This window comes from Tupaia chinensis, unplaced genomic scaffold (assembly GCF_000334495.1).
Source record: "Tupaia chinensis unplaced genomic scaffold, TupChi_1.0 Scaffold000333_1, whole genome shotgun sequence".
NCBI lineage: Eukaryota > Metazoa > Chordata > Mammalia > Scandentia > Tupaiidae > Tupaia > Tupaia belangeri.
Genome location: NW_006159827.1, coordinates 386,956 through 398,158, shown reverse-complemented (window position 1 = coordinate 398,158; position 11,203 = coordinate 386,956). Strand labels below are relative to the sequence as shown.

Below are 11,203 nucleotides of genomic sequence, written 5' to 3'. Positions count from 1 at the left end.
GGGGTCAGCGATGAGAGGCTAGGCAGGGCACAGCCGTGGTGGGGGTCTGCTTCCATTGCTGCACTGGGAAGCCCCGCTTCTCTTGGCTCCCCACGTGGCCCACCCTGTCACTCTTCATTTTCTTTTTAAACTTCATTTTATTGTGTTAGGAGCACTTAACATGAGATTTTCCTTCCTAAGTTTTCCATATCCAGTACCTCATGATGGACTCTAGATACCATCTTATACTTCAGAGCTCTAGAACTTACTCTTGTTGCTTAGCTAAAAGTCTAGGAGCGACTCCCTACTTCACCTCCCCTACCCCCATCCCGCAAGTACCCTTCTACTCTTTTTATTCATTTATTTATTTATTTATTTATTTATTTATTTATTGGAGAGGTTTTCGCTATAGGGCACGTGCGCTCACCAGACAGAGAGAGACAGAGAGACAGAAAGCAAGAAATCACCCTCCAGGGGGGATGGCCATCCCGCAATCCCTTCTCCTCCATTCTCCTCTCAGGATCTTGGACATGCACACACACACACCTGGCATGAGTTTTAAGCCACTGGGTCCGGGACGCAAACCGCGGTCGACCACGTGGGAGTCCAGCGACATAGCCATTACGCTAACTGCTAGTTCCACCCTTCTACTCTTTGATGCTATAGTTTAGCTCTTCTAGGGTACCTCACGTAAGTGAATCATGCAGTGTTTGCTTTTCTGTGGCAGATTTCCACATGCATGAATGGATTTAAAAAAAAAGGGTCCAACAGGTGGTGTGGTGGTCAAGGTGCTAGATCCCGCATGGTCAACTGCATGGTTCGAGTCCCAGACCCAGGAGCTTGAAGCCTGTGTGCCCAAAATCCCAAGAAGAGAATGGAGAAGAAGGGATTGTGGCATGTCCGACTCCCCTGGGAAGGGGGGGGATGATGTCTTACTTTCTCTCCTCTTTCTTTGTCATTCTGTGTCTCTCTCTGGTGAGCACACATGGCCTGTGGCAAATAAATAAGTAAATTAACTAAAAAATTAAAAAGCAAAAGAAAACTAAAACCATTGTACAGGTTAAACATTCTTACTCTGAAAATCTAGGATATGAAACTTCTTGATGCCGCAAATGGAAAACAGCACACTTGACCTCATGTGATGGGTTGCATTCACGGGTTGCACAAAGCACAGTTTATTGAGCATCCCTAAGGGGAAAGGGACCCTCTCCGCTCCCTTCAACCACGGTATCTTTTCTTTACACATTCAGATTCCCCTATGTGAGCATTCCCACAAAGCAAAATGGGCTGTGTGCAGGCCACGTGAACTAATGGCAGGTTTCCCACGATGCCTAAACAAGGCAGTGAGTTTCCTGTTTAGATTTGGGTTCCATCCCAAAGATATCTCCTTAGCTATAAGCCAATATTTCAAAATCCAAAAGCATCAGAATTCTAAAACTCTCGTGGTCCCAAGCATTTCGAATACATTGTACTCCACGTGTGTATACATTAAAAATGGAATCAGTCTTTAAAAGAAGGACACTCTGGGGCCAGCAGATGGCATAATGGGTACGTCGCTGGACTCCCACATAGTCTACCATGATTAGAGTCCAAGACCAGGCTGCTGGAGACTCACGCCAGGTGCGAATGCGTGCGTGCCCAAAATCCCAAGAAGAGAATGGAGGAGAAGGGACTGTGGCATGGCCATGCATCTGGGCAGTGATTTCTCACTTTCTGTCTCTCCAGCAAGCACATGAGCCCTAAGATTAAAAATTTAAAAATTTAAAAAAACTCTCTAAAAAGGAAAAAAGGACACTCAGTAATATGTGACAACGTGAATGAGCCTTGAGGACGCAATGCTAAATGAAATAAGCCGGCTGCTCGGATCAGACAGCAGGGAGCAGAACCCCTCCTGATCCCTTCTCTCCTCTCCCGGGCAGGTTGTATACGTCACTGCCACCTTCCCCTACATCATGCTTCTGATCCTCCTGATCCGAGGGGTCACGCTGCCCGGGGCTGCAGAAGGCATCAAGTTCTACCTGTACCCCGACCTCTCCCGGCTCTCCGACCCACAGGTAAGCGTTGCTTTTTCCGTGCACAGTGTTCCCTGCCGCCACAGCTCAGACCTGCGCTGGGCGCTTGGGAGCCTGTGGACTTCTCAGGATAATTTTAAGTGCATAAGTTGAAAAATATCACATAGATTGAAAAATAGTTACCCAAACATTTTGTAAAAGGCGTATTCCTGAGTTGGTAAGAGCTGCACTAACGTATCAGTCCATTCAATAGCAAGGCCTGGCAGCAGGTCTCATACCTACCTACCAGGATGTCAAAGCAACAACATGTATTAGTGATATCTGAGGTGGCTGTACCAGGGTATGAAAATACCTCGGGTTTCTACCGCTAACAGGACCGCGGCTTCGGCCCGCCTTCAGAGTCGAAGTCAGAGCCCCATTGCAGATCGAAGTTAGTGAAAATGTGTATTTTACCGCTCAAGATCGCAGATCTCTGTAGTGGTGCGGCTCAGAAAGAGACACTGGGTCTTTGCTGGCCTTCGATTTTCTGCGTGGGGACGGCTCACAGAAAGAAAAGAGCTGCAGAAACTGGCTCACCTGTTAGTTGTCTTCGGTAAGGCACTGGTTCTCTGAACAGCAGTGCTAGTTTGTGCTTGGGTACCTGGTGGTGTGCTGGGAACACGTGAAACAAGAAATGGAACAAGGTACCTGCCCACCCCAGAGATTCTCGACTGCCTCTGTATTCTAGAAGCTCCTGGGGGGCTTTGGGAAATCTTGATTCCCAGAGCACAAACCAGACCAGTTAAATCAGCTTTTGCAGATGGATCCCAGGCAGCAGTAGCATTTGAAGGTCCCCAGGATAATTCCAATGTGAGAAATAACGTACTCAAAGGTATTTGAATGGAGAAGGAGGCATTGATTTTTCTGTTTTGTTGTTGTTGTTGCTTGCTTGTTTGTTTGTTTGTTTGTTTTTAAAAAAAGGACCAGCAGATAACATGGAGGTTAGGTTGCTGGGTTCCACATGACTGGCTGCAGTTTGAGTGCAAGGCCTGGCAGCTTGAAATTACACCTGGTGTGTGTGTGTGCATGCCCAAAATCCCAGAGGAGAAGGAATTGTGGCATGGCCATTCCCTTGGGAGGGGATTTCTCACTTTCCATCTTTCTCTCTCTCTCTGTCTCTCAAGCCCACACACCTGATAGCAAAAAAAAAAAAAAAAAGAATCTGCATTTGATTTCCAAACAAACAGAACATGAGGCTTGCAAGAAATGCCCTGTCTATGGTCTGTGGCTTCCAACCACCCTCTGATAGGGAACTTGGGTGGACACGTCCATGGAGCACTGGTGAGTGCGATTCAGATGCTCCTCGCTACGGCGAGGGAAATGGACGCGGAGTGGAAAGTCTACTCATTTTTCTCACAGTTTGCTGTGCCTCGCAGGGCCTGGAGGCCCAGGGTCCCACCAGGCACCTGAATTGCATCCTGAATTGCAGGCAGAATCCCCAGGAAGAAGAAGATTAGCTCCTGACTGTTGGCCTTTCCAACTCTGACCCTGCGGGCAAAGGCTCAGTGGAAGAAGCAGTGTCAGAATATGTCTTCTCAGAGTCACTGGTCTGTGTAGTCTTGTTAGTTCCACTCATTCTTCCCTGATCCAGGACGAATGTCCTATTCCGTCCTCTGACCTTGGCTTCTTTTCCCTGATCCTCAAAGTAGTCAGTCAAGAGCTTTGAGGATCAGCCAGAGCTTGTGCACCTGGCTGGGCATCATAATCCCTTGGAACTTGTGCAAATGCAGAGTCCAGGCCCCACTCATAAAGATACCATTTTAGGGACCAGCAGGTGGCGTGGTGATTAAGAGCACTGGAGTCCCACATGGCTGATCGCAGTTCAAGTCCTGGACCTGGTGGCTTGCTTTCTCACTTTCCCTCTCTCTCACTCTGTCCCTCTCTCGTCAAATTTAAATAAATAAATAAATATTTATATAAAATAATCCTTAAAAAAAAAATGAAAAAGATTCCATTTTAGTGCGTTTGAGATGGCACCTGGGCATGTATTGGGTCATCAGAAAAGTCATGATGTGGGACCAGCAGGTGGCATAATGGTTATGTTGCCAGACTCCCACATAGTTGACTGTGGTTCAAGTCCCAGACCCGGCAGCTTAAACGCACACCAGTCTCATGTGTGTGCATGCCTAAGATCCCAAGAGGAGAATGAAGGAGAAGGGATTGTGGCATGGTCATCACCCCTGGAGGGGGGAGGGTGATTTCTCGTTTCCTGTCTCTCTATCTATTCAGTGAGCATATACACCCTATAGCAAATCCTCTCTCAAAAAAGAAAAAGAAACATCATGACGTATTTTTGCATAGAAAAACATGTCTAGAAAAACATGTCATGGCTTTCGCAACAACCTAATATGTCATTGAGAAACTTCAGCAATTCTGATGATCAAAGAAGTTTTGGAAAATCTAGTCAGCACCTAGGACATTAGAGCCCCACATTGTCCAACCCCTTTAGTACTCAGTGTGAATAGCACTTCCTCGGGCAAGTCCTTCCTAACTGCCCACTGCATGTCACCCCCCAGCACCCCACACTTACCATGTTTCCAATGCATTCTTGGGTCATTGGAGAAGTTATGACATAGTTTCCTATGTCTTTCTATCTGAAAATGCATCATGACTTTTCCAACAACTCAGTGTTTTTTAAAAATTTTATTTAACTTTATTTACTTATTTTAATTTGACCAAAGAGAGAGAGAGAGACAGAGAAAAGAGAGAGAGAAAGTGAGAAAGCAAGCCACCAGGTCTGGAACTCTAACCATGGCCAGCCTTCCTAGAAGTCCAGGGCTCTTAACCACCATGCCACCTGCGGCCCGCCTCCCCTGCCAACAACCCAATGTTTATGTAATTATATATGTGTATGTATGTTATATGTATGATTTTTATTTGTTCCTGTCCATTCATTTGATCAGCAGATACTTACTAAGCACCTACTCTGGATCAGAGATTATTGTACATAATGGGGACATGCATTCCACAGAACAGTGGAGTTGTACTGCAGTCAGAGAAGAAGGCCATAAAGAAAATTAAAAAGTAAAATATAGACTCCATTAGACGGCGATGAGTACCATGGGGACAAAGTACAGGAGCGGAGAGAAAATGCCTGGGGAGAGGTCTCCTGTTTCCAACGGGGTGGCCAGGGAGGGCCTGCTGAAATGGGAGCCAAGTCCGGGGCCGCCTCACCCACCCCTGCAGCCCAGTTTCTGGCCAGCTTAGTGCCTGGCAGCACCTAGAAGGTGTTCAATAAATGCTTGTCGAATGTCTGTCAGAGCTAGAGCTATTTTAATTTTTGAAGAAAATATTCTGTTTCTCTAACACTAAATCTGATCACCTCTAGTCACTAAATTCATGAGCTGTAATCATTCTGATGATCAGTGGTGGCCAGGAAATACGTGTGTGTGTTTCTCCTCAAGAACCTCTATGTCTGGGACCAGCAGTTAGCGTAATGGCTATGTCGCTGGCCTCCCATGTAGTCAACCGTGGTTCGAGTCTTGGACCCGGTGGCTTAAACTCATGCCGGGTGCGTGTGCGTGCGTACCCAAGATCCCGAGAGAAGAATGGAGGAGAAGGGATTGTGGTGTGGTCATCCCCCCTGGGGGGGGTGATTTCTCACTTTCTATCTCTCTGTCTCTGTCTGTCAGGCGAGCGCACGCACCCTATAGCAAAAACCTCTCCAAAAGAACCTCTATGACCTTGAAAACCAACCGCTGGGTGTGTGAAGCAGAAATAAGGATAGCAACCCCAGGAGGAAAAGGAAAATAAACTTGATGCAAGCCGATGTTTTTGGAAGCCAGGGCACACTGCAGGAAGAGCCTTCATGTGGCCTGATGCCAGCTGGGCCCATTTGCAAATACCCCAGACTGTGAAGAACAAGGGGCCCTGGTTCCACCTTGCTCTCCTGCTGCTGGCCTGCTGGAAGTAAGGCTCCTTCCCCCGCTGGGCTGAACCCCCTCTTCCCTGAAATGAGGATGGAGGCCCCCCCTGCCACTCAGCAGTTGCCCGTCAAGGCTCCGTGCAATGACCTAGTCAGCTGAGGAATGTTTTATCCTCTTTTAAAATGATGTGTTTATCTTAATGTGCATTCATAAAAATTATAGAACATAGACTACATTGAAACTGTGGTTGTAGGAAGCAGTAGGTGGGATGGTGGTTAAGGCGTTGGTCGCCCATATGGCCGACCTTGGTTTGAGTCCTGGACCTGGTGGCTTGCTTTCTCACTTTCTCCCTTTCTCCCACCCAGTCTGTCTGTCTCTGGTGAGCAGATGTGCCCTATAGCAAATTATAAAATAATAATAATAAATAAAATTAAATAAGTAATTCTTACAAAAAAAAAAAAAAAAAAAGGCCACAAGATGGTTTTTTTTTTGGAACTGGACTCCCACATGGCCAACTTCAGTTTGAGTCCTAGACCCAGCAACTTGAAAATCACACTGGGCACATGTATGGGCATGCCCAAAATCCCAAGAGGAGAATGGAGGAGAAGGGATTGTGATATAGCCCTCCCCCTGGGGGATGATTTCTTATTTTCTCTCTGTCTCTCTGGCGAGCACATGTACCCTATAGCAAAAAAATCTCTAACAACAACAATAACAACAAAATAAACCTATGGCTTCATTGTTATTGTTGGCATGGGACTATATATAATCTATATCACATATAGACACAACATACATATCCATATGTAATATGGATGGTCAAAAGTGAGGCTAGTTTAAAGGCACGTAGTAAATAAATTTTAGAACGAGCATGAACATGCAGAGTGCAGATGGAAAACAGGGACCCAGTGCTGCCAAGGTTGGAGAGACATCCCAGGATGGCGTTAGGACTTCAGGGAGCCACATGGTCCCCCCAGAGACAACCAAAGTACAGCTTGCAGAGTTGGAGAGAGAAGGTCAGGAGAGCGGCTGGCTGGAAGAGGCTTTATCGGGGACGGGGAAAGGTTCATTCTGTGACCCTCTCCTCTCACAGCAAATCCAATGTCTTCTGTTTCCTTTTTCTGAATAATGATCTGCTTAGTTTCCCATTTGCACCTCAGACGGCATCACCAAGAAAAGCTCCTGGGATGCGTCCCCAGGCCGGCTGTGTGGCTAGTTTGGAAGTATAGACACCTTGCATCTTCGAGGTCGTTCAGAAGCAGCAGCACTCAGCCTCCTGCAGTGCCCCCTGTAGGTGGAGAGTGGGAAGGAGAGGCTGGGAGGTCCAAGGGAGCCACAAGGTGAGCTCCAGGACACATCTGGATTTCTGACCTTGCCCCTTGACCTCCAGGGCTGTCCTATCCTGCCCCTCAGGTGGACCGAGTCCCAGCAGGGGTGAAATGAGCACTTGGTGGGGAGTCCTCTCTAGTCTGGATTCCAGGGAGCAAGGGTTATGACACTCCCGTGTCCCGTGTGCCTCTCACCAAAACCTAGCAAAGCTTGCCTTCGCTCATCCCACCAACATTTAGCCGTTGCCTGCCTGGACCTGGGACTGCAGGTACAGAGCAGGTAAAACCCTCCTTGGTGCAGGGAGCCCACAGCCTGGTGGGAGAGGATCGAACCTCCCCCCTGCTCACCTGGCTTTCCCTAGGAGAGGAGATGGGCCTGGGGGGATCAGAAGTCCTCACCCGTCCTGTGCAATCTCGTCAGTAGCGATTCTCCCAGCACTGAAGCTGGCAAAGGGCTGAAGCCTTTCCACACTAGGGTGGGTTGAAAATGACTGCATGCATAACACCACTTTCCCCCTCCTGTCTTCCCAGGAGCTGATGTGAGTGTGGGAGCCAGGGGAGGGCTGGTAGCTGATGCACCATCAGACCGAGAACCCCAAAGTGCCTTGAGTCTCCTGCAGTTAGAGGGCCAGCCTGCACAGGTGCTCCAGTAACAGCAGGGGGTGGCACGTGGTGGTCAGAGCATACTTCACATGCATGTGGGGGATTTCATAATGTCAAGGGCCTGGGGCAGGAGGGATGGGGCGTGTACAACTCAGTGCTGGACAGAGTGTGGGGGAGCCCCAGGTGTCTGCTACCCATAGAATGCTGTCAGTGCCCACAGCCTGCTAAGAGAGATGAGAAGCCCCAGCCCAGCAGGGCAGTCCCTCCATGATATAGGATCTTCACTAATTCCAGACCCTGCCAGGGCCCCCCTTCCCTAGGGCTTATCAGGGGTTCAGATTCCCTATTTCTATCTGCTAGGCATTTGCATTTCTTTCTTGGGGGGAGGTATTTTTTGCTATAGGGTGCATGCACTAGCCAGAGAGACAGGAAGTGAGAAATCATCTCCCGGGGGGGATGGTCACACAGCAATCCCTTCTCTTCCAGTCTCCTCTAGGGATTTGGGGCACACAAGCACACTGTGCCCAGAGTGAATTTTAAGCGTCGAGGTTTAGGATTCGAACCGTGGTCGACTACATGGGAGTTCAGTGATGTAACCATTACGCCATCTGCTGGTCTCAAGCATTTGCATTTCTAAAGGGACATTGGGCTCTGGCTGGTGCAGCTCCTGGGGTCTTCCACAAGGAACCTGCACCCACCAGGAGTGCCCCTGGCCTCTGTGGGCTTATCTTCTGAGAGTCTGCAGGAGGCTGTTGCATGTGGAGCTGGGTCACCCTCCTCTCCCAGCCAGGGAAGCCAGAGGACTCCAGGGAGGGTGCAAAGAGAGCCAGCCTGGGGGACCAGACGTGTCATTTCCATGCTCCTCCATACCTCCAAACCGTGTCACCTTTCTTGTCTGTAAGTGGGGATAATGCCTTCTTCATGGCTCAAGAGAGAGAGAAAGCATGTTTTTTAAAATCTAACGGGGGCTAGATGGTGGTGCAGTGCATGGCTGCCCTACGTGACATTCCAGGGTGACATCTAGAGATCTTTCTGGTGCCCGTGATCTGGGGCCAGCTGGAGGCTGGGGGGTGGGTCGTGGCAATCGAGACCCTTTTAGAGGGGCTGTCACTGTATTTCTCTTATGCGCTCACAGAAGGAAGGGCAGGAGGGAGGGAGAAAAGAAAGGAGCTAGAGAGGAAGGAAGGGAGAAGAAAGACAGGAGGGAGGAGAAGAAGAGCTTTGACGGGCCCTGCACCTGGCCGTCGTATCTCAGTGCGGGCTCCCTGGCAGCTGCCTGACTCCAGGCACACCTCGCTCACCCTCCCAGCTCCGTCTAGTCTCAGACACCAGTTGTTTTGCATCCTCATTTTCCACCCTCTAGAATGAAAGCTCCATGAGGACAGGGAGGATCTGAGACACTCCCTGCTCATTTTTCAGCCCCTGGAATGGTGCCGGAACCCGGGAGGCGCTCGGTAACCATTTCCTGAATGAATCAAGTGACTAAGCGAAGGATGGAAAGAAGGGTGCTTCCTAGCAGAGCCGGAGTTACTCCGAGTCACGGTGGCATTGCATCTGCTGCAGTGTGGGTACACCCTTCAGAAAGAGGGGTTGGGTGTGCTGCAATCTGGTGTCAAAGGAAGGACATTTGAGTCACTCTACTCCATCGAACCCCAGGGGACCGTCAGCTTATTCCTTCACCTCTCTGGGCTCGGGGTTCTTACCTGCCTGTTGGAGGGAAGAGTACCTTCCACCAGGGTGGCCGTGGGGTTGAGTGTGTTCCCAAGAGCCAAAGCACATCTAGTCCTGGTTTGGGGGGCCAGCCAAGGACTTGGCACGTAGTAGGACCTCAGAAACCCCAGCAGCAGTGTTTCTTTCTGCCCACGTTTCACTAGCTCTGGGCAGGAGAAGTTGGGGACCCAGAGCCCAGGGTTGGGGGCAGGGGGAAAGCTGGACTGGAAACCAAGTGTCTTCATTGTGAATCCAGTAAATTAAGTTTCTCGTCAAGAACTTGAAGCGACACAGCAGCTCGCCTTCTTTGTCCCCCGGCAATTTGCAGTCCGTGGTCTGTTATAACTTTCTAAACATCTATTTGTCTTCACTGTCAGCCCTGTGTTCTTTCTGAAGTGTGAAGTGCTTCCACTCCATTTTTTTCCTCTCCACTTTTTATTTTCTGTCTTTTCAGCCTTTGGGGGGAGCTTAGGAGATCTTGCAAGAAATCACACTGTCCTTGCCCCAGATTTCTGCCACTCTCAGTCTTCATTGTGTTTCGAGTGTGTGTTTTCAGGGCGAGAACAGAAAGGCCTGTCACAGATCCAAATCGCGGGGTCTGCTTTCCCAGGGCGCTGGTGTACCAGTTCCCTGAATCCGCCTTCTCTGTGGAGGGAGCCGGAGTCTGAGGTGTTCAAGCTGGGGGCTGGGTAGAGAGTGCTCCCCAGCGTTGGGGACATCTCCTCAGAACACAGGAGGACACCTGCCTCTCCACTCCACAGGACAGATCTGGGAGAACAAGACCCTGGCTCAAAACCCCACCTACTGAACCTCCCGGATGCCACTGTGACCTCGCCGCCACCTGGTGGCCCTGTACTCTGATTCTAAGTGAGGACCCAAAGAAAGGTGGGCCTCCCAACTGGCCGAACTTTCAACCCAAGATGTCCACACTGACATCGACTTAGTGATATGAAATACATTTTCGAAGATATTGCAAACCTCACTGACAGGAAGGCTCTTTCCTGGGACTGACAATGCCCCAGGGTTTCCTTTCAGAGTCTCTGATTCTTGGTTAAGGCCACTGTCCCACTGTCGGTACCAGGGACTGGGGCTACAAGGTCAGATCTCATATCTGGTTTTTGTCTTCAAGGAGATGATCGTCTCTTGGGAGAAACCCGTAAGTCAGCAATCATGGAGGCAAAAGAAGGTCGGGGGAGGTTTGACCTAAGCGACAGGTGTGCGTCTCCCAGTCAGAGGGGATGCCTCAGGAACTAGAGCTGCACCACTGGTCTAATTGCGTACACTTATTAAGAGGTCGTGGACGTTCCTTTTTTTTTTTTTTAAAGAAAGAGAGGTATTTTTGCTATAGGGTGAATACACTCACTGGAGAGTCAGAGAGAGAGAGACAGAAAGTGAGAAATCACCCCCCAGGGGGGATGGCCATGCCGCAATCCCATCTCCTCCATTCTCCTCTCGGTATCTTGGGCATGCATGCACATGTGCCCGACATGAGTTTTATGCCACCCAGTCCAGGACTTGAACTACGGTCAACTATGGGGGAGTCCAGCAATATAACATTACGCCATCCTCTGGTCCCAGTGGATGGTCTTCTTTTCTTGGCTCCTTGGAATTCTTTTTTTTTTTTTTTTTTTTTTTTTTTTTTGAGAGTTTTTTTTTTTGGGGGTGT

General features: G+C 49.2%; 1 protein-coding gene across 1 annotated transcript in view; it reads left to right on the top strand.

Moving 5' to 3' along the window:
• SLC6A11 (solute carrier family 6 member 11) overlaps positions 1-11,203 on the top strand; it is a gene marked incomplete at its 5' end in the record, with an annotated part of 170,682 nt that overhangs the window by 95,435 nt on the left and 64,044 nt on the right. The window contains 1 exon segment of the mRNA XM_014589129.1: positions 1,899-2,033. Within this exon segment, the coding sequence (XP_014444615.1) occupies positions 1,899-2,033 (135 nt within the window).